General features: G+C 34.2%; 2 protein-coding genes across 4 annotated transcripts; one reads left to right on the plus strand and one right to left on the minus strand.

The window, feature by feature from the left end:
* Positions 1 to 5191: 5191 nt before the first annotated feature.
* On the plus strand, positions 5192 to 10956 carry LOC7491978 (uncharacterized). Of its 2 annotated transcripts, XM_002308476.4 has the most exons (10): positions 5194 to 6055; positions 6589 to 6680; positions 6933 to 7035; positions 7464 to 7726; positions 7884 to 8015; positions 8299 to 8421; positions 8540 to 8668; positions 9586 to 9803; positions 9892 to 10045; positions 10187 to 10956. In XM_002308476.4, the coding sequence occupies exons 1-10, from the start codon at positions 5830 to 5832 to the stop codon at positions 10403 to 10405; spliced, it is 1659 nt and encodes a 552-aa protein (XP_002308512.2). In that variant the 5' UTR covers positions 5194 to 5829; the 3' UTR covers positions 10406 to 10956. The 2 variants fall into 2 exon arrangements, with proteins under 2 accessions (XP_024460101.1, XP_002308512.2); XM_024604333.2 differs by lacking the exon at positions 7884 to 8015 and having other exon boundaries at positions 5192 to 6055.
* Positions 10957 to 17083: 6127 nt separating this feature from the next.
* Positions 17084 to 22276, minus strand: LOC7492283 (polyadenylate-binding protein-interacting protein 7). Of its 2 annotated transcripts, XM_024602462.2 has the most exons (7): positions 22037 to 22276; positions 21400 to 21491; positions 20321 to 21211; positions 19158 to 19608; positions 18984 to 19054; positions 18211 to 18335; positions 17084 to 17788 (listed from the first exon to the last, which is right to left on the minus strand). In XM_024602462.2, exons 3-7 carry the CDS (start codon positions 21113 to 21115, stop codon positions 17485 to 17487), a joined length of 1746 nt encoding a protein of 581 aa, XP_024458230.1. In that variant the 5' UTR covers positions 21116 to 21211; positions 21400 to 21491; positions 22037 to 22276; the 3' UTR covers positions 17084 to 17484. The 2 variants fall into 2 exon arrangements, with proteins under 2 accessions (XP_024458230.1, XP_002309456.1); XM_002309420.4 differs by lacking the exon at positions 21400 to 21491.

A 22276-nucleotide genomic window follows, 5' to 3' on the forward strand; every position in this document is an offset into this window, starting at 1 on the left:
AATTAAAACTTTAAAGATCCAATTTCAAACTAAAATAAATATTTATCCTTTTTTTTTCTAAAAAATAACATATTTATCTTAGCTTTTCAACTTAATTTTTGGTTGAAATCAATCAATTTATTATCATTTATTAGCTATATATATATTCTCAATTTGTTTTATTGAACACGAATATAAACCTTTTAGTTTGCAAATATAATTTTCTTGATGATAAAAAACATTAACACAACACCCGCACCCTTTTATGATGCTGAAAAAAAATGATTTATCCCGCAACGAATCAAACTAGTATTAGGCAAGCAAGTTTGAACGGAGGTTTCTATCAGTGTGAGCCACCATCTGACTTAATTTTGACCAGCAAAGTGCACAAGTGTTGTTTCAAAGCATTTTTCAAAATTTATTTTTTATTTAATAATATAAAAATTAAAATAAATATTTGTAAGAAAGTTAACTAATAAAAATTTTAAAGGAAAAATATTTTTTTTTAATTAAAATTATCTTCTTACATTCATGTGATTTAGCAACAAGGTTTATTGAATAAAAACTATTGGTAGTTAAAAAATATTCATAAAAAATTTAATGACTTGAATTAAAGAGAAAAATGTATCTTTTTAATAAAATACTCACTTTTTTTATTCATGTATTTCTTTTATTAAAAGTTTTGTTTTTAAATAAAAAAAACTTATTATAATAATGAAAACAAGTTTAAATAAGAATAAAACAAAATAAAAATAATGGATCAAGCATTTCTAGACGCTATTATGAACAAATCTAAGAACAATAAGTCTTATAATATTTTAGAAAACATCTATAATAAAAATAGCAAAATAGATATTTTATTTTTATTGAATATCAATAAGATTTTTTTTTAAATATGCATATTAGTTTAATATATAACTAATAGTAAAGTAATTGTTAATATCACAAGCTCAAGTGTTATGAAAAACTAAGGCATAATTGGACTGTTTAACAAACAGTTTATGAGTGTATGACCTGAAATAAAAAGGTCAGGCTTGCACACTCATCATCTATCCTAATTTTTTTTATAGAATTAATGATGCATCGTCCCCCTAGACAAACAACGTGTTTGTCTTCTGGTACAGATTCCGACCATTTATGGTGGTTGAAAGTCGATGTCCAAGTTTTGAAACTCTAAAAACTCATTTTCAACTTGTTTTCACATGTAAATAACTATTAAACATCACAAGACTTCGTTAAACCCATTTTATCCCAAAAAACCTCCATTCTTTTTAAAAATTCAAAATTAAACCACGTCACAAAAAAAATTCAAGCTCTAATCTACTTTTTTTTTTACAAGATAAAAATATCCAAACTACCTTCATTCATGTAACTCCTTTATTTTTTTAAAGAAAATACAATGCATCGTTTTATAGTGCAGACAACAAAATCCAACCATTTATGGTAGTTGAAAAGTCAAGATCTGGATTTTAAGACTCTAAAACCTCATTTTCAACTTTACTTTACATATAAACGTCTAAAAAACATTATAAAAGCCTTGTTAAACCCATTTATTTCCCAAAACACCTCCAATCTTTCTAAAAACTCAAAATCAAACCAAATCACAAAAACCCTCTCGAGCCCCAATCTATTTTTCTTAGCAATAAAAAAAATTCAAACCACCTCCATAAAACTCTTCTATGCAAAATGAACCAATTAACACAATGATCGGTATTTTTCATTACCAGAATGTGCCCAACTAACCTCTTTCTCTTTTCTTCTATTTTTTTTTTAGTGATTTTCTCCCTTTTCTCTCAATGTTGTAAAAACAATAAAGTTTCAGATTATAACATAAAATTCTAAAACATTAGAGATCAAATAATGTATAAACTAAAACTTGAGGGGCTAAACTGAACTGAAGTTTTCCATTTTTTTTTTAATTCTGATCATTGTTTTTGTTTTCTTGATTTCTTTTTTAACCATAGCCTAAAATTATATTTCTCACAATTGATTTTTAATTTAACGTCATACTATTTCTCGATACTTCGAATATGCCATAGCATGCAAAGTGAAAGCAACTCTTTTTTTTTTTTTTTTTGGCTTCCTTGTGTACATTTTAGGAAGTTGACAGATTAGTTGACCGCATCCTCCTCTTTCGTCCCCCTATTTACTTGATTTAATTTAATTTATTTAATTTTTAAAAAAAGTGCCTGGACCATTGACTCGTATATTTCTATGGCTACGCATGTTGTAACACGTGGAAGCTTGCTGCGTAAGGTTTGGTACGCGGTTGATGGGAGACCAATGCGATAATCAAGAACGCCACTAGCTAGTTGCCTTCACACATCAAATATTAATTAATTAGTCTAATGCTGTTAGATCGGCACTTTCCATGGTGATCTTACTATGATCTGTCACATCATTATTTACTTAATTAATAATAAAAATTATTACAACATTAATTTATAGCATTAGTGCTGTGATAACATGAACTTGTGTGCTTCCTTACTATAGCTCGGAAAGTGTCCTTGTCCCACTCTGCCCGAACAAAAGTTATGTATCTCGTTAAATCTAGAGTTCACTGCCCATAACTTGGGTGGTGAGCATAGATCGGCGGTTCAATAATATTATTTTAAAAAAATATTTATTTTTTTAAAATATATTAAGATATTTTATTTTTATTTTTAATAGAGAAATAATATAATTATATTTTGAACCTCATTTAATAATTTAAATTTTTTGGTTGAGATGATTTTTTGATATGGTATCATAGCTTTAATGGTCAAATGGTCACGAGTTCGGATCTTACCATCCCTATTTATTTGATAAAAATCAAGTACAATGTAATATGAGTCTATGATTTCAAGTCCAAATGACTTTCACTTGAGGAGGTGTGTTAGAAAATAATATAATTATATCTTAGAATCTTATCTAATAAGTTAAGTTTTTTGATTAAATCGATTTTTTAACAATTAAAATTATTAAAAAAAACATCAAATTAATATATTTCCGGCTAAACAAATCTTTTGAAAACACACCGAATACAATTTCAAAAGCAATGAGAAACTGTGCTTGAATAGGCTTTACGGCAGTTTGCTCATTGCCCCCCTTACCGTGTGAATTTTCCAAGGAGCAGGCAAGGGACAAATAGTGATCTTCTATACATTTACATGAATGAATTATAATAGCTGGCTGTGGAGCTTCAGGAGTGGACATGGCCTACCACTTAATTAGACAGTGTTATCATTTTATCGTGGACTAGAATCCTGATTTGTCATCATGTAGGTGCTGAATATTTCATGTCGATAGGTCACCTTATATATTCTCTTTCATTTCCACTGCCACCGTTTTCAGTCTGATTTCCTTGCCGGGCTCTGATCGTTTCTGATTTCACAAATCTTCCTTGGATACACAGCGTTGACTTGCTATCCAGTATACCTGTTGAACCTGTAGAAGCAGAAACCATAGCTAGCTGCTGCCACAATTGAAAATCTCATGCTCAAATCCAGTCCGGTGGGCAATGGCATCCAAACTTGAAACAACCAAATATCGCAGATGAGGATTTGAGGAGCCTTTCGATGTATGTGGGATAAAATCAAGAATTATTCATACTATTGTGGCACTCTTGCATCATTGTAAATACAAAAAAGACTCTGCCCTCCTAATTTCAAGCTTAAAATTGCTCGTAGTGACTAGTTTCTTTCTGCTTTTCATAACATCAATCATGTCATAAACATTCTTGTAGTGCGTTGTTGGCAATGTCACTGCTTATGCTACCTTTATACTACAAGCCATTGAATAATTCAGGCCAACTTTAGGTGATCTAAAGGAGTATCGTGGAAAATGACAACTTCCCGTGAGCGAACCAATTCTATGCATATCCATCTAACTATTTAATTACCCTTTTTTTAAAACAACAATGAAATTTCATTAACATAAGACGACATTATAGAGCAATTGGATGTAGTGTAGGGTAAAAACCCAGCAAAATAATTAAAGCATAATGACTCAAACATAAAAAAGCTCAATGAAAACAAATAGCATGTAGAGAAATGAGTATAGCAGGTGGTGAGACCAGATTGTTATCGTAAATGACGACAATGCGTGTATCGAATCACGAGTTAATCTACTGGATCAATTTAGATCTAGCACGGGGTAAAACTCGGTCGGAGTCAAGTTTCGAGTACCAGGTGGGCGGGCATAGTCACACTGTGCTTCTAACACTGAAGTCCGAAGAAGCTTGTTCGTCAGGTAGCATTCCGAGCCCAAGACTGGATCTATCCGCTTCCTGACAACCGTGGCGAAACGCACCTTAACGTGGCTTTAGATTCCATCAATGCAGGCAGCAATATCATGGCCATGAGGATGAGGAGATTGACTTGTTCACCATGTAAACCGGGCCACTAATCTCTCATGATCTCTAAGTTTATCAAACTTCAACGAGAAGAAATTTAATCAAACAACTCAATGCCTAGTCCACCTGCCTTTCTCACGATCAAACAAGTGAGAAGAAAGGAGAAAAGGTGAAACATGTTTTTATGCTCCTCAACAACAACTTCAATCACCATCTCTTTTAAACATCAAGGAGTTCATATCATAATTATTAAATTAATTGCAGGATGTAACTTGTCTTCTGTCATATTCATCGAAGTCTTGAAACTGATGGCTGTGGTTACTGGTTAGAAATCTTGGGAGTTTCTCTTTTTTCTTTTTTCTTTGTTATAATTTAATGGTACACACCATGATTTCTCTTAATTATAGTTTAGTTCTTTTAGTTTATCAAAACAAATTAATTAGTCCTCATGATTTCAAAAATCCTATATTTAATATTTAATTATTTGTGTTTATTTAATTAGTTTTATTTTTTGTTTTGAGATTTTTAAAAAGAAAAGAAAAGAAAAGAAAAGGATAAGATGGAGAGATTGATGAGAAATAAAGCTTTTTATTTTTTGGAACAAATTACTTCTAAATTAAGCATGGTCAACATTGATTAAATGATTATTTAATTTTTTTATATTAGAGGAATTAATTAATATATCTTAATAAAACATAGGGACTAAGTTATAGTTAACTCCAATGTGCAACAACCACATAGGCTTTTCAACTCTACAGCAAAGCCACTTGTATTTGTACAATGTCAGCCATGTAATTGCGCAAAAATAACATGTCTATTTTGGGTAGAATAAATCTAGCTTTTGAATGTGAAATACAGAGAAAAGTGAAAACTTCTAACGCTCGTGGCTTTGGCTTTGGCTTTGGCTTTGGCTTTGGATAATTAAATGGTGCGATTCCCCTTTTTTTTGAAACCAATAAAGCAAAAAACAAAAGCCAAAGCAGTGATTTTTACATTACAGATTCAGAGCCAGAGAGCAAGCAAAGCACGACATTCAAAATTTTTCTAACTTTTTAAAGGGATCTCTTCAAGAAATTCTCTATTTGTGATTTGTCTCAGCAACCTCTGCTACTCCTACTACTTTTAACAATCTCTTTGAATCAAAATTCACATTCCTTTACTGTTTTGTTCTCTTCTTCAAACACCCTTTTCTTCCAAAGTCCTATACTGTTTCGTTTTAGTACTACTTCTTGGTTGAGGTTTTGTTTTTGTTCTTTTTAACATCAACCCACTTTTTGTTTCATGTCAAGATTTCTACTTCGGTTTATTTCTAGTCATTTCAGAAACACCATCATTACCTCTAATTAGTATTGTCTTCTTTCTTTTTCTCTTTCCCGCTCATTAATCTTTTTTTGTTTCATGCAATGGAATCTTTATTGTTTTGTTTGAAAGACTGGTGCTTTATTGATTTTTTTTCTATGGTTAATTATGGTGTGAATCAAGAATTAAAAATAGATTTTTAAGTCTGGTGGGGGCTTATGGGTGGTGCTGGTGATGGTGGTAGTGGTAGAGTTCAAGTGGTTGATAGTAAAGGGTGTTCAAGGTTGTTTGTGGGGATGTCAGCTTCATTGCCTTCTTTTAGAGGGTTGCAATCCTTTGAGCCAATGTCTCCTGTTACTTCCTCTATTGGGTCTGAGCCTGTCGTGGTTAGATCACATGGTCCATTTGCTGGTCTTGTCATTTGTGTTACCGGTCTATCCAAAGGTATTTACTTTGTGGTACTGAGTAATATTTTTTGCTTGTTTTTAATTTTTAAGATGTTGAATTGTTGATTTATTGATCAAGAAAAACATAAAGAAGTCATGAAAGATTGTGATATTGTGTTTGAAATTTGTATTATATATTGTAGATTTGTGTTTATCACATAAAAGTAACGTTTTTTTTTATTTGTATGAAGTCACGAACAATAACTATACAGTTGCAGCTGTTTGTGTTATTGTCATGATAACAGCAACATTTTTAACAGCAACATTTTTTCTTTGAATTGTTAGGTATTAGGTACATATTTGAGCTATATGTTTTATGTAATTTTCTCTCCTTTAAAAGAAAATATGATGCTAACTAAGGTAGAATTATGGCTATCTTGAGTATGATGTGTTGCTTCATCTTTTTGATTCTCTCTTCTAATTATTTGATATGTTAAATTTGTGTTCTTTTTTAACAGATAAAACAATTCAATTTTCTCGTTTAATTTGCTAAATAAGTAGTTGTTCAGGTTTGAAATTCTTCTTATGCAGAAGCCAGGAAACAAGTCATGGAAGCAACAGAGAGATTAGGTGGTCAATACAGCCCTAATTTGCATCCTCAGTGTACCCATTTGGTGGTTCAGATATCCTTTTACTCTTTTTAGACGTAGATTATATCATTTTTTGACATGAAATGGCATTTTGGTGGAGGTGCTTCGTTGTAAAATGGGCTTGTGCGTTGGATATGCATGCGAGTGAAATTTTGCAATCATCTTAATTCTTTGGTTGGGTTGACTGTATTATTCGGCATTTCTCATTGTCTTTTAGTCCCAGAATACATTAAATATCTTTTCGCTATTGATGCCACGACTCTGTGGAACCTTAACACTAGTTACAGCTTTGGTGGACGTAAATTCGAGCATGCTTTGAAGCATGGATCTAAAATTGGTCTCTTTGTTGTAACGCTTGGATGGTTTGTGGACAGTGTCAGGAGGAATGGTAAGAGTTGACTAATTCTGGTTTTGTACTAATCAGTTATATGCATTTAGTTGCTAATCAAAGGTTCTCTCTACCAGAGCTGGTTTTGTGCAATTTTCTGTCACAAATTCAATCTTATTTGTAACCTCACATATGAATTAGGAGATTTGATCTCTCTCAGAGCTATGGTGCCTTTTCAAGTGCTATACTGATATTTTTTTATGCTTGCCTTTATTCTGTTTAAAGAGGGTTCTATGGGTTTTCCATATGGTTTAGGTGGGCTATTTGCCTGAGTTTTTTAGCGAGGCTTCTGTTTGTTAGGATTTTTATGTGAAAATGTATCTTGATTGTTTTTCTCAAACAAGAACACAACAAGGAAACAAGAGAATTAAAGTGATTTTATTTTTAGCTTGTTATATCAAATCCATTTGTTTTTTCATCCGTTGCAGTGAGGTTGAGTGAATCACTCTATAGTGTCAAGAGTGTTGGAGAAAATGGTGCACGCTTAGATGAAATGAATCGGCTTGTCGGTTTTACTGGTGCTGAAAATGTTTGTCTTCCTGTTGGTATTAATGATGCCAAGCAATTCAACAAGAGTGAAGGACTGCATCAACTATCTTCTGGAAGAAGTCCTATCAAAAGTATTGGCTTGAACCTGTCTGGCAATTCCATGTATGTTGATTCAGACATTTCAGATGATCTGCGAAGTAGGGTGAGTTGAAATGTTGGTATTAGATAGCAGTGAGTTTTCTTTACTTATAATGTACATGCTGATGTTAGATAAATGAGTGGGACTCCATGTTTCATCTATGTTTACTGCTTTACAATGTCTTTGATCAACTCCTTGAGTCATTTAATATGCTTGATAGGTTTATGAGGCAGCTACAAGAGAAGGTGCCAAGGTTTTAGATCGATGGTTTGTTGGTTGCAGTGCAAGTTATGTAGTGTGTGAAGGGGCTTCTATCCAAAAATACCTTGGCCATTCTAGTAACCTTGTTACTGTGAGTTCTGCATTGCTGATTCCACACTAGAATGAGTACTCTGTGTTCTCATTTTCTTCTGAAATGCTGCTCCTCTACAGAGTTGCTTTTTGATGCTTAAACTGTTTGAATTTTCCAAGTTAGTTTTTTTTAACTGTTTGCATATTGTAGTTGCATATATTTTGTATGATCTAACTGATGACATGATCTACAACTTGAAAATCGTTTTTCTCTTAATATTGACTAGCACTCCACTTCATTAGTTTATTTCATTTAAATTCTTTGCGCATGTAATGTATTTCAGCCACCATGGATTCTGAAAACCGTGAAGGAGAAGCACATGCAGAGGCTTGTTCACATGTCTGCTGATTTGGCCAGACATGTTGGCGTGATGCTGGAAAATTTTCAAAATCACATTACAGAAGAGGTACTTTTGATGTTGTTCAAATGCTTATTTAATGATGATACTTTTTAATTAATGTTTTCCTAGATGTTTGTTTTTGTTCCCCCTGTACTTTGCATCTTTAAAATTGATTTTGTTCTAGGAAATGGATGGAAGAAATGTTCCTCAAGATCCACAGAGTTTGAGAGGTAAAGCAAGTCACGAAGAAAGGCTACAGATCGTGAATATTGCTAAGAATGGGGTTAGAAATCGTCGCAGTCATCGTATGCAGGTTAGTGGTTAATAATATTCATGTTTTATCAGATCTGCACTTGCATGCTTGTGTTTTTCATGTTTAGCTATTCTCGCATTGCAATGCCTTCTGTCTTTCTGTTCTCTTTTTTTGGCTTTAGTGTTAGAGAGACTCAGTTTTGCTTAATGCGTAATAGACATAGAAACTGTTAGTGAATATAATGAAACCATTTGCTTGGATTGGACCACACTTCTTTGACATGATATCAAAGCCTCAATGACTAAATGGCCACAAGTTCGATTCCTAGCAGCCCCATCCCCCCATTTTTCTAATTAAATTAAAAATCTCGACACAAAGTAGTGGTGAGCGTGTTCAAGTTTTAAGCCAAAGTGTTTTCATGAGGTGTGCTAGTGAATAGAATAAACTATGTTTTGGGACCTCATCTAAAGCTTAAGCTTTTAAGTTGAGATGGCTCTTTGACGAACACCATCGACTAAAGATGTATTTACTTTAACATGTAGAATTGGGGTCTTTTCTCAAATTTGGGCCATTACAGCTATTGTCCCATGAAAATAAGTCATAACTTGAAAGACTTGGGCCTGATTACTGAGGGGCCATCCCTGGTGCGATGGTGAAAATCTTGGGCTGTTGACATTTGATCACCATGCAAAATGCTGAAGAGTGCTTTTACAGAATCCTATGAACATGATAATTTGCTAGTAAATTTTTCACCTGAAAGTCATTATTTGTCAGTTTCTTGGTGATCCTTGACTCCTTGTGCCTCTGCATATTTTTCAAATGAATGACATGCTGGTGGTGATGTCTTGTATATTATTTCATGTTTTCTCTTCCTTTCAAGTGCGTTTTTCTGCATGTGGGTAGGTTCATCTGGTCCTGTATTGAAAACTGCCTTGTGTTGATGTGAAACATATCTTTTGTTCTGTGGATTTTTACAGACCTGTCAAACCCCAATACGACCAATAACCCCTAGCAGCCTTCTGGATTCAATCTGCTGGTCAATATCTGAGCCAACTTCAACAGCTTCTATTTACACAGACTCTTTTAGTAGCGAAGATGTTAGTGAACAGCATACATCTGTATTTTTTGATGCAAAAGGAGACATCAAGGACTCAGAAGCTTCATTTGCAAACTTAACCCGGCCACTGACGGAGAGGTTATTGTTTTTCTCAACTGGGATGCCTTCCAAAATTATCCTCAATGCTTATGAGTGTCTCACTGCATTCTCTTTCTGTGTCTTGCAGTGAGAAAACCGAATTGATATTTAAGAATCACTTTCTGACTATACTTTTTCCCGTTGACCGATTTTCTGAAATGGGGCCATCTTCAAGAACGTTTTTCAGTGAAAATGGTTTTACATGTTTGGAGGTTTTAGATCATATATATGCATTTTATCAGGTAAGTTTTGAAAATATTTTCCCTTCCCTTAGCTAGTACGTCACTTCCTGTGATCATAAATATGGATGTTTTGATCAACTTGTATGATCAATCCTGATGGCTCTTAGAATCAATGCTGATGTGTGTTATATTCTCTTCCAGGAGGATATGTCAGGGCAAGAAATAGGAGCTGCTATTCATACTGATTCCAGACATGCTGACAGGCTTCGATCGGCGTACTCCAGCAAAGAAACATCAGTGCATGGTTATGTGATTTTTAAACGGATTGATTTCTTAGGGAGCCGTAAGAGTTTTGAGATGCTGAAGCGTGTTAGCGGGGATAACAACAGCAATGTATATGAGCTTTTGATTAGAGCATGATGTCACCGTATCAAGCTGGCATACACGCTAGCTTTTGATTAGAGCATGATGTCACCGTATCAAGCTGGCATACACGCTAGCTTTTGATTAGAGCATGATGTCACCGTATCAAGCTGGCATACACGCTGCTTTATAGTCACTGGCCAATGGTGACTTGTGAAAACTGAGAAAGCTCAATGCTGTGGGAGTTTGCTGTTTCCACCACCAGCTTTCTGAGAATGAAAGACAGTTTCTACTTTGCATCACACAATTACCCTCTCTTTGCATATATATATATATATATATACTTGCATTTGACGTGCATAAGGAACAATAGATGAGTGAAAATCCCAACAAATTTTGTTGTTTTTCCTAACTACACCTGTTATGTATACAGTCCATCTCTTCGGTGGGTGCGCTTTGACACCATACCATGTAAATTTAACACATTGCATAGATGAGGTCTTTTGATCAACTCAAAATAACTCTCTTCATGCAAATGTAAAACCAAAAAGGGCGAGTGGATTTGTTCTGCGTCGTATATTATTATTCAAGTTGCCATTTGACAGAAAGTGAGTTGTCAATGAATAGTCATTGCCTATGTTTGCAGGAATATTTGCACCAGCTAGGCATTGCAGACTGCAGGTTTTATCTTCCTTACATTATCAAAGCCAGGAAAAGAATATGCAGTCAACTTGCTCTATTTGGTTTACTAATTTCATTACCAATAACTTTAGAAGCCACTTGCTTCTCAGCTTCATGGGCTCATCATGATCCAACTTCAGTACAACGAGAAACACGTGCATCCTCGTACGATTAGCTGGAGGAGTGCTGAGGACACCCTTCTCTGAGATGGGTTTTTATCCTGTGTGCAGTAGTGTAGTTTTTGTGGTTGTGATTTAAAAAATTATTTTATAAAAATTATTTTAGTTGAGGTTGATTTGATATTTATATATGTTTGGTTAAAACTGTGGTTGAAATTGAGGTTGAACAAAAAATAATTTAATGTATTTGGTTAAGAATACTTTTTAAATTGAGGTTATAAAATAATTGAAAATGATATATATTAATACTGATAGTTTTTAATGCAAATGCTATGTCATCAAGCGATCTCTGTTTAATTTATGTAGTGTCATTGAATAATGTTAAACATTAATTTTTTGAATAAAATACAATTAAAAATAAAAATAAAAATTGAATTTTTTTTACTGGATCGGATCTTGTTCAATGCATTTAGTTTTGAACCGGATCCGGTCCGACCAGAATAGTAGAAAATGTCTCCACTGTTCACTTAGTGAACAGAAGTGGAGAGTGAATTAATTCACTCTCCACTGTGTAGGAGATTCACTCTCCACTGTGGAGGAGAGGCTGCGTTACAGGAACACAACGAGCAGCATGCAATTTCTGCTTCAACAAAACAGAGTTTTAAACGCAGATAATAGGAGAGCCCGCGCATAAAAATTGTGGCTGATTTTGTAACCGAACGATATGTTGTAACTATTAAATAATAAATGCTGCCACAAACACTTAGCCAAACGGGCTCTTACAAGCTAGCATACCAGTATCTTTTGTAGGGTTTTTTTTTCATTATTTGATCAAGAACTATATAAAACCTAATGCTTTAACTCAAACCTTAACACACCAGACCCATTGAACTCAACATAACAAATGCCCATTCTTAATTATTTTGAAGAAATATTTCAATTTGTATGACAATTTCATGATTCATTAAGAAAGGATCTACTGAAAACTAATAAGAATATAAATAATAAATAATTCACCTTTAATGAGGATTAACATAGAAGTACGATTAATGTTGTCAGAAATTTTGATTCAAGGCTTTTATTGCCATTTTAAATTTTTAACCCTTTCAATTATTTATTCAGCCCATTTTTTATATCGCTAATTTTTAACACATGAGACTGATCCACATGTCAATGTCATCGAAGTCCACCAGACAGGCATCCGCTAGATAAGATGCTTTCTTGCTTTTCTTTTCTCTTCTCTTTCTCTTTTTACAAATGTTAGATGAGATTTATGTAAATTAGAAGCCGACATGGGATAAGAAAACAGCTTGCAAGTTATATGCTTTTTTCTTTTTTGATGCTCGATGGATTGACCAGTGAAACCTTTCTGGTTTGCAAGAGGGCACCACTGAACTGCAAACCATAACATAATGCTACCTTTTTTTGTTTCCTGTATTAATAGTCACATCATATACATAAACCCTTCTGGTTACAAGGTTGATTGGCAGAAACATTATCCAGGAAATGGGGGATAGTTCACAAGTTACTCTAATCTAAGCTTACAACAGCACCTGGGGCTAGGCGTCACTCACTACTTTCCTGGTTGCTCTGTGTTTTGAATCAAGAGATGGCAGATTATTAAACAAAAATTCACCATCATGCTTCCAAAATTAGACAGAATAGAGAATAGTAACTCATACCACAGCAAGTCTTATATTGATTCACCAATGATGACCTGCCCCCGTTTTTGAAGCTCATTAAGCATGGCAAGTGCTGCAGAGTCATATGAAGTCTTCTTATCAGCCCTCGCATTCAACAACGCCAAAAGACGGCATGTTCAAGATGGTTTTTGATACGTAACTGTTAAACCCCTTTCTTTTTTGGGGGCCTTCACCGAATTCAATTGCAGTTCTGTGGAAAGAAGTTGATTAGAAGAAAGAGAGAAAAATATGCAGAAAACATGTAGCATGGAAAACAAAATACCCTGTACAATTAATAACGGTGAAAGGAAATATTTGATCTTTGCATATAAATGAAAGTTTGGAGGGAAAAAAAAGGCAGGAGAGAGAGCTAGTTGAATTGGCAAACCTGGATTTCGTTTCTGTTGTATCAAATGTAGGCATTGGCCACTGAACTTTCTTACAAAGATCGTAAAGAGCAGTACGAGGTCCTCCTTTCTTCATGGTAACTGACTCAATAACTGCAAAAAGGTGAGTTCAGTGAGATATTCTACCATTTTTTCTTGGTTATATATTTTAGAATTTATTTTAATTTGCATGTTTATCGTATATAAAGATGGCAGGGAATATTTGGATGTTAGATTAAATATCAATTTTACCAAATAGAATATAAGTTATTGTTAAAAAAAATTAAAAGATCAAGGACCAAAATGAACAAAAATAAAAACAAAGCTCTTTTCCAACTACATTTTTCAGAGATGTGGAGAACTTCATATTGGCCCTTTAATTTTTAATTTTTGCATATTTAGTTCCTATTCTTTTATGATTTTTACATTTTGGTTCTAAACTTCATTTTTTCATGTTTCAATATATATGAATGCTCAAAGAGTAGAGGGACTCACTAAAAAAGGAAGATAGGTGAGAAAGAGTTCGATCGACCATATTATGACCATAAAAAGTACCGATCTTTGTATGAATGGATTCGTCTTAAAGAGAAGAGTTCAATGAAGATGGTTTTTCTCTTTAAACCTGCTAAAAAAATAGATCAAAACTAGTTAAGTTTTTATGGATTCAATTTGATTTTTTTAAAAAGGTGATTCCATTTTGTTTCAGGGTAAAAAAATGGATTTATAAAGGTTTTAGAATATTTTGAGGTATTTTTAAGTGAAAATAGATTGAAATTTTAATTTTTGGAGTTAAAAAACTTGGACACTAATCATCTCTAATGATAAATAAAAAAAAACCCAAATAATAACATGTTGTTTAGCCAAAAATAAAATTGGATTGGAAAATACAAAGATTGTATTTCATGTTAGCCAAAACCTATATCATTTATTTGTGTGCATTGAAAATGGTATGTATAATAGTAAGTCTAAACATATACATCGTAGACATAATATCATTAAACATTTGTTCTCGAATGGAATTATTTATATTGGCTATATAAAATCAAAAGAAAATATTACAAATCCACTAACTAAAGGTTTGTTGAGAGAGCTTGTATATGATTCATCAAGAAAAATGAGCTTAAAGCTTTTAAAATATGAAAGAGTGTAATGATAGTAACCATACCTAGTTGATTGAATATCTCAAGACTAAATTATGGAAACTAAGTCATATAACATTCTTGGTAGCGTTAGAAAACTAAGTCATCATTATACAATTACAATGTGATAAAAGATGAGTTGAGCTCTTAATAATTTTTATATTTTGGTACACCAAATGAAGTATAGCATAATGTTTTTAATGAAAGATCACTTATATGAGTGAGAAATGTAGATGTTTTTTTAGAATTTCGATAGAGGCTAAATTCTTTAAAACACTCATGAATCCAGGAGTTATTCAAGGCAAAAAAAAACACAATAGTGAGAACCAAATGAAATCTCTAGATAGAGAGAACTATACGGGTATTGTTATCTTGGTTTGCATAAAAAGCTGAATAGTTCAAAACATCGAGTTCACTATTTATCCGAGTAAATCTGATAATATTTCACTAAGAAAGGTTCAAAGTCAAAAGTTACCTATTCTGATATAGTAATCTACCAAATTAGATCTCCCAACAAATCTTTGAGTCATTTTCAAGCCGATGAGATAATTTCAATTCATGTAGGGGATTGTTAGAAATTTATTTAATTAACATGATTTAAACAAATTATGGGTGAATGAGAAATTAATCTCAAAGAACCCATGGTTTTCCTAAACTTAATTATTGGTTTATGGTGGTTAATCAAAGATTGATAATGGTGGAAACTAATTCCTATTAATTTCAATCTTTTAGCTTCTAAAATTCACTATAAAAAAAAGAGGGTGAAAGAAGAGTTTCTAACTTTAATTTTTTAGATTTTTCACACTCTTTCTCACCTTATTTTTAGCGTTTTTATTTTCTTTTAAGCTTTGGTTTTTTCTCTAAAATCTAGAGCTTAGGTTCATACTTCGTTAAGAGATATTTGAGTTCTTTTATTTTAATCCAAATACCTTATTTAGAAATGCATCTAAACTAATGTGGTATTGTTGGAATCTTAGGAGGTATATTGCAAACAATCTGGGTGTATAAGTGATGAGCAATAAAGCCTTAAGAACAAAGGATTCATCATTGACAACAACAAAAAATTTAGTTCTTTAAAGTGCTTCAACAAGTAATTTGTTTTAATTTAAACATTGTTATTTTTATTATTTGTATGCATGCTAGGAATTTGATCTTATATATATTGCAAGTTTGAATATATGATTAGTATGCATGCTAATATTCTTTTTTTATTGTATTTTATGTTGAAAGCATGTTTGTCTTGAATTTTATTTTCTATGTTTATGGATTTAAAATTGCATACACTCTAGGCTTACCTAGAACAATATTTTATATTATATATGCTCATGTTATAATAAACTAAACATCATTACTCACTAGTCTAATATAATACAATATATTTTGACACCAATATATGGTTAGCTTGATGGGTTAAAAGTAAAGCTAAAGTTAAAGACAAGCCACCTATGATATTGTCCATCACTTCATATGACCACATTATAATAGCCAAGGTTGCATGTCCTCTCTCTTGCATTCATTACATTGTTAGATAATAATATAAATCATATCTTGAAACCTCACCCAAGAGCTTAAGCTTTTGGGTTAAAATGATTTTTTTATATGGTGTTAGAGTCTTGATGATCAAACGGTCAAGCGTAAAGAGATTTCAACTAAGAGGATGCGTTATATAATAATATAAATTATATCTTAAAGATTTATATAATATCTTAAGATTTTAAATTGAGATGATTCTTTGACATTCACTGTATAACATAAGTATATAAGACTAACTTGTCATTTCAAACTCAAAATATAATCTTGTATACATTTGGCAACTCCATATTGTATACAATATGGCAATGACTCATCAAACCAACAAGAGAGAAACTCATTCGGCTTCAACATACGAATAAAAAATCAACCACTAGATTTCAGGTAAGATAGACTTATAATTTTTAAAATTTAGGAGCCATCATATTTTAGAGTAAACAGTAAATGAATTAATTAAAAAAATTAAATCAAAGATATTGAGAAATTAAATCATTTCATGATTTTTTTTTCTATTTTTGTGCTTATACTGATTCTTTTCCATTTAAATACATATTTTTGTAAAATTTGATCAATCTAAGTATTTCCGTAACCTTCTCTTATAAACTAGTTGAGATGGCAATATGGGAAGTCATCCTATAACGTAGTTCGGCCGTTGAGCATAAGATTATCTCCCATGTCTGATTTGTATTGGAATTGGCTGCTACAATTCTTTCAAACGAATGTTAGAGGATTATGTTAGCTTCTGAAAATCATTCATGGTGAATACAGACACAGGAAATATTCGGAATTTCACTCCTGGATTGCTACTAATGCTTTGTGTTCACTTAGGATTGCGCACGGCGACTTTCCTCCAGCCCACTTTGCCTTCCAGCATGAAAGAACTTTCAGGCATCATGCTCAATTTGTCTCAGGGTTCTAACCTGTGAATATAACGGGTGCGTGTGTTTGGAAATATGATGTTTTTTAACTGAAAAATTATCAAATTTCCAGGTTCATTCACAAGAACACTCCCATATGAAACCCCCACCAAAATAGGCTCAAGTACGTGGAAAGCTGGCTAATGCGGTGACTCCATCACCAGCGGACCAGACAGTATCAAAAACGTCAGCACAACTTCACCCATGTTACACAACAACCAGCACTCATCTATCCGAGATGAAATTTCATGATTTCATAGCCATCGGGGACAACTTAGTCATGCTTGATGAATTGTACTATCATGTAATTCAATTCTATCAGTTACATCTGAGAATAAAAAAGAAAAGATAAAGGAATGTTACAAGAAAAAAATTTATGGTACAAAATTAACATGCTGCAAAAGTTTCGGCTTATGTAGGTTCCCTGATCACTACCAAAATGTAATCCTGCTGTCAACCTGTTAACACCTTAATGGTACATTTCTGCTCCCTTTTTCACCTTTTCCCTAACCTCACCTTTTTTTTCCTCCTTTTTTTTCTTTCATATTTTCTTTTTTCAGGCTTTCAACTACTTTCTCTTCGATATCTTCCATGTACAGATACAAGAACGATTTGATGACTATGACTTGGATTTTGCATCGTGTCAAAAAACTCCTATGCCTTGTGCTGTTGTGACACTGGTTCAATATATCACTACCCGAAGCAGCCCTGGATGTGGTTCTGTGTAGTCAAGGCCCTCTTCTTCAAGCAGGTATCGCTGTACAGCAACGGGAAGTCTTGCAGGAGTGCGTGAACCTCTGGTGTGATGACCTGTTCCAACACATATATAGACCTGCAAACGCTGATCTGCTGCCTGGGCTGTGCTCCTCAGAACACTCAATTCGTGCTTTAGCACATGAATGGCTTCAGTTACATGCAGACCATGAAGGTCTATCATTTGTTCATGTCCTCTTCCAGTTCCCTGCATCTCTAGACTGACTGGATTCCTGGAAAAAAGTTCAGGCGGGGAGTAAGAACAAACCCAACTATTAGCTTACAAAAATTAAAACCTCCTTGGGTCTAGGGAATTAATGAACAGAATGTCCACTTATGGCTCTGCACAGCAGGCATTGTTAACACTTCTTGAGAAACAGGCCCACGCAACAAAGAATGTAATCAGTAGAAGAAATTGAACATGCCAGGGCGAAATGATTTAACCAGACCTGACACAATCTCATTTGCTTCAAGGAAAAAAAGAAGAAAAATAAAATGGATAAAAGCAATAGTCAAACACAAAACATCAGCATGTCACAGCTAACGCTAAAACAGATGGTTTGAAGAGGGAGAGAGGGGAAACCCATCATCTATTATCCAAACACATCAACTTGTCATGGCTGAAACAAACTGTGAGAAAAAAGAATTGACAAACCTCTGGTGATAAATAGATTCTTGAGCTTTTCCATGAGCTTCCTTCATATGCATATTGTGCAGCTGTCCTTTGACACTCAATTCCTTTGCCAGAGCCTTATTCCCAATGAGGTATGCTTGACGTGCCTGTTGTGAGATATAAAAACCATTACACCTTATGATTGATTATTTTGATTGTGCTGACGTGTGACAAAAAAATCAAATCGTGAATAAAGATTGGAGCAGACTCACAAATTACTTGGCTCAGCGGTCAGCAAGCATCAAATTTGCTGCATGATAATCTAGTACAATGTCCACTGCAGTGGCACACTAGCATCACGTTTGTAAAAGCAAACCTATCAGTAACACATGCTCACCCAGCATGTTCCAGGCTGATAGTGTGCCTGCTTGCTCATGCAACTCAGCTTGTTCTAGATTCTAGGTGAGCATGTACAGCTGTAGTTTGTTCTAGATTCAGTTTAACTTGCACCTTAGGATCAGCCAGTAGATTTACTGGTCAACTCAGACTTTAGTAGAGTCTAATTTCAATCCTATTTAGGAAAAGGGCACGCTAGATATGGGGTTCATCTAGGTGGCTTATATAAATTATAATTCCTGATTTCTGCACTATAAAGGGCCATCATCAGTTACTGTATTCAGATAACATATACCTCCTTACGATGACTCATGCATCTTTTTCAAGCCAATTTTAAGGTTGTTTTGATCACAGAACACCTTGAGGGTAAAAATAAGAAAAGTTTAAACAGCAGGACAGCAAAAAAAAAAATGATATACCTGTTCAAAGTATGCATTCCTTAAACGCGCATGATCACGAGCTTCTTCCCGCATCTCAGAATACATGTTTGCTGCCATCTCAACAATGTTAAAGGAAATATATACATGGAAGGTATTTGCCCGCATTTAAAAGGTGCATAAACTCAATTAACTTTGTTGACCGAGGAATATTACCCACTGCTTCTCCAGTTTCAAGCCAGACAGGAGCTTGTCGACCTGACCCGCGACTTTGCAGCCTGTCTGCATAAATGCCTCTCCCATGACCACCACCATAAGCACTAGGCAAAACATGGGAACTTCTGCTTGAGCCAACTGTGGAATCAGCAGAACCATTTCTGTCATGCTTCCACATACTAGAATCTTGAGATGCCAATTTCCTGACAGCTGATGCAAAATCCACTGCACCTCTAGATGAAAAGGAACCGCCAGGTTTAAATAAAAGCATGTTGTCTTTGTTAGAAGATCGATAAGGAACACTAGCTTGCTGAAGATCATCCCCAGTATATTTTGAAGAACCATTCTGATTATCTAGCACTGTAAGTGCAGGAAAGTCCAGTGCACTGAGATTGGGAGCTGACAAAGTCTTTGAGTTTGTATTCTGATTGAAACTGCCATCAACTTGAAGCTACAAATTTAAGACAATAAGTAACATAAATGCTCTGTATACAAAGCACAGTAAACTGCATACAGAGAAAAATGTAACTATGATGAGCAGAATCATTCACAGATGGGATGGCAGATTTTAGCCACTTCAGGAAATATAAGAAAATATGTTATTCTTGACGTCAAGCACTAGTGCTTCCACCAAATCACATTTACAAAACTATTGCAACAGATATTACAAATTAACAAAAGAAAGAGCAGAACATCAATAGGAGGAAAGAACCAAAACAATATGACTAACCCCCTGTTACCAGGAACAGTGTCTTAAGAACTTGAGGTTACACATAAGACCATAGTCGGACGGAGTCATCAAAATCTTCGGGAGCAAGCTCTTCCCTGCCAACATAAGGCATGAGAAGCATTGCTAATCACAGTTAGCATCCAACCAAATAGCAGAGGCCCTGCATCTCTACAAAATTATAGGATGTGTAGCAAAAGGGCTGTCTCCACTGTATTAATTCCAATACAAAGTTGTGGGAAACACAGACAAATTGGATTCAGAATTTCAGAAGACTTAAGAGAAATACAAAAACAAGTAAAAAATATTTTGCATTTAGCAAAGCGCAGGCACACTTTTTGACAATGCATTAACATAATACATCTTTTTAAAAGCATCTGCAAAATGAGATACAGACAAAATAAACGTGATTGGAGGCAAGAAACAAAGGAGTTACCTCTAACTGAGTGAGCATCTCAACAGTGAGATTTAAGTCACAACCACTAGCAAAATAAACTTCTGCAAGGCTTTCAGTAGCAAACCCAGGGAATTGTGAAGCCAAAAACCCCAAAGGGTTTATTTCAGTATCATCCACTATTGCATGCTCACCCAATATTTCACTCCTGAACCCATGTCTAGAATTTCCATTGTAGGGATGTACCTCCCTACCATTGCCAAGAAGGTGATCACCGTTTGCAATTTGCTTGTCCCACGGCTTAGTTGGCAAATTCAGAAAACTTGCTGAACTAGGATCTTCTCCATAAGAAGCAGACGGATATCTCATCTTTTCACCAAAGCTGCTACCATTCATATGACGTGGAGACGGTTCCTGCTGCTCGGTCAATACATATCCACTTCTGGAGGAGGCATGGAACCTAGGCACTTCACTGTCATGTAGAGACAAGCCTGCTAAAGAGAGCCCTCCTAGTCCCTGAGACTCATCGTCGCTCATAACCTTAAAATCAGGGGTGATATCATCTGGCAGCTGGTGGCGCCAGAACTGATGGGCCTCATCATCAGAAGCATTAGAAACAGATGATTCTGATCGATCAAGCACTGCTTTTCCTACGGTTCCAGAAGTAGTGAATTTTGTTGCAGCATCTGCAGAGTTTGAGGTACTTCCAGATGGCGAAGAAGATGATCTGAGGGAAAAGGGAACAAACTCTGCTGCATTTGGGTTCAAAGTTGTTGCTTTGCTTGGAAGATTAAGCTTTGTATCGTTGGTTAAAGAACCTTTCTTGGATAAGCTCATTTCTTTACTAAAATGGAAAGAAAAAGAAACTCTAAATGCATAAAAAGAGACTGACACAAAGAACACCCCTGACTTGTAGTAGGCTTTATCCAAAACCTGCAAACATTTTCATTTACTCATCAGTCAAACGTGCAAAAAGAACTACATAATCCATGACAGCCCCACAATCATAAAATCCAGTCCTGGCCGGAATGACCTCAACAACCCTTATCTAAAACGACACTGATATTTGCAACTGGCTTATCTAAATTGAAATCATCCTAAAAGAAACAACTTTGGCATACCCATTTCCAAACTCAGCTTTTAAAACACGCAAAATACAGTATACATGGAACCGGAACTTCACCGCTATATCAAATCATTTTCTCCCCAAAACCTGGTTGAACAAAACCAGGTGAAGGTTAATTGAATACTGTGAACTATGACCGTCAGCACAGAATGCATAACATGCTAATAAAAAAGAAATCTTTTAAGTGAAACATCGAATCAATTGCATTAAATAGGACCCAATTGCACAAAACAACGCTTCAAACCCCACAATTGACTAATTAGTAAGCTATAGCTAAAAAAAAGATAAATTACATCCATTTAAATCAAAAGTTAAAACCCAAAAAAAATTAAAAAAAAAACCCACATGGAATAATTAAACACGGAGCTCATTAAATCAAAACCCTTGCAAAAAGATTCCACAAAATTAAATAAAAGCAACCGTTACAAAAGAATTTTTTTTATAAAAAAAAAAAAAAACACAAATCGAGCACCAGATTCTTACATTTTCCACACAGTTAATCCTTAAAGATCTCAAAAACACAATATTGAACTAACCAAAAAACAACCTCGAAAAAAAACTCAAAATTGACAAGAAACAACGAAAGATCTATAAAAGTCAAAGACAGAACAGAAACAAAGAAAAACCTATACCTTTGCGAACCAAATCAAATGGATCCATAGCAAAACAGAAGATAAGATCCGATGATGATGATGATGATGATGATGATGATAGGAGAATTAATTACAACTAGTCAAAGAATTCGGTCCGTCATGGGCTTCGAGCTTTGAGGTTTTTCTTCTTTATTTTTATTTTCTCTCCCTTGTTCTATCCTTCTCCTAGTAATAAGTATATATGCAAAGGATTATCTTTCAGCTTCTCTCTCTTTCTCT

This window comes from Populus trichocarpa, chromosome 6 (assembly GCF_000002775.5).
Source record: "Populus trichocarpa isolate Nisqually-1 chromosome 6, P.trichocarpa_v4.1, whole genome shotgun sequence".
NCBI classification, from domain to species: domain Eukaryota; kingdom Viridiplantae; phylum Streptophyta; class Magnoliopsida; order Malpighiales; family Salicaceae; genus Populus; species Populus trichocarpa.

Bases quoted from the DNA above. Each gene is read 5' to 3' on its own strand.
- LOC7492283 (XM_002309420.4), bottom strand. From the start codon at position 21,115: ATGAGCTTATCCAAGAAAGGTTCTTTAACCAACGATACAAAGCTTAAT. The intron at 19,609-20,320 runs GTAACTCCTTTG...TTAAATTTGTAG, and splicing joins AGATGCTCACTCAGTTAGAG to CTTCAAGTTGATGGCAGTTT. The intron at 17,789-18,210 runs GTTTGTCAATTC...ACTTTTTTCCAG, and splicing joins GAATCTATTTATCACCAGAG to GAATCCAGTCAGTCTAGAGA.
- LOC7491978 (XM_002308476.4), top strand. From the start codon at position 5,830: ATGGGTGGTGCTGGTGATGGTGGTAGTGGTAGAGTTCAAGTGGTTGAT. The intron at 7,036-7,463 runs GTAAGAGTTGAC...CATCCGTTGCAG, and splicing joins GGACAGTGTCAGGAGGAATG to TGAGGTTGAGTGAATCACTC. The intron at 8,422-8,539 runs GTACTTTTGATG...ATTTTGTTCTAG, and splicing joins AAAATCACATTACAGAAGAG to GAAATGGATGGAAGAAATGT.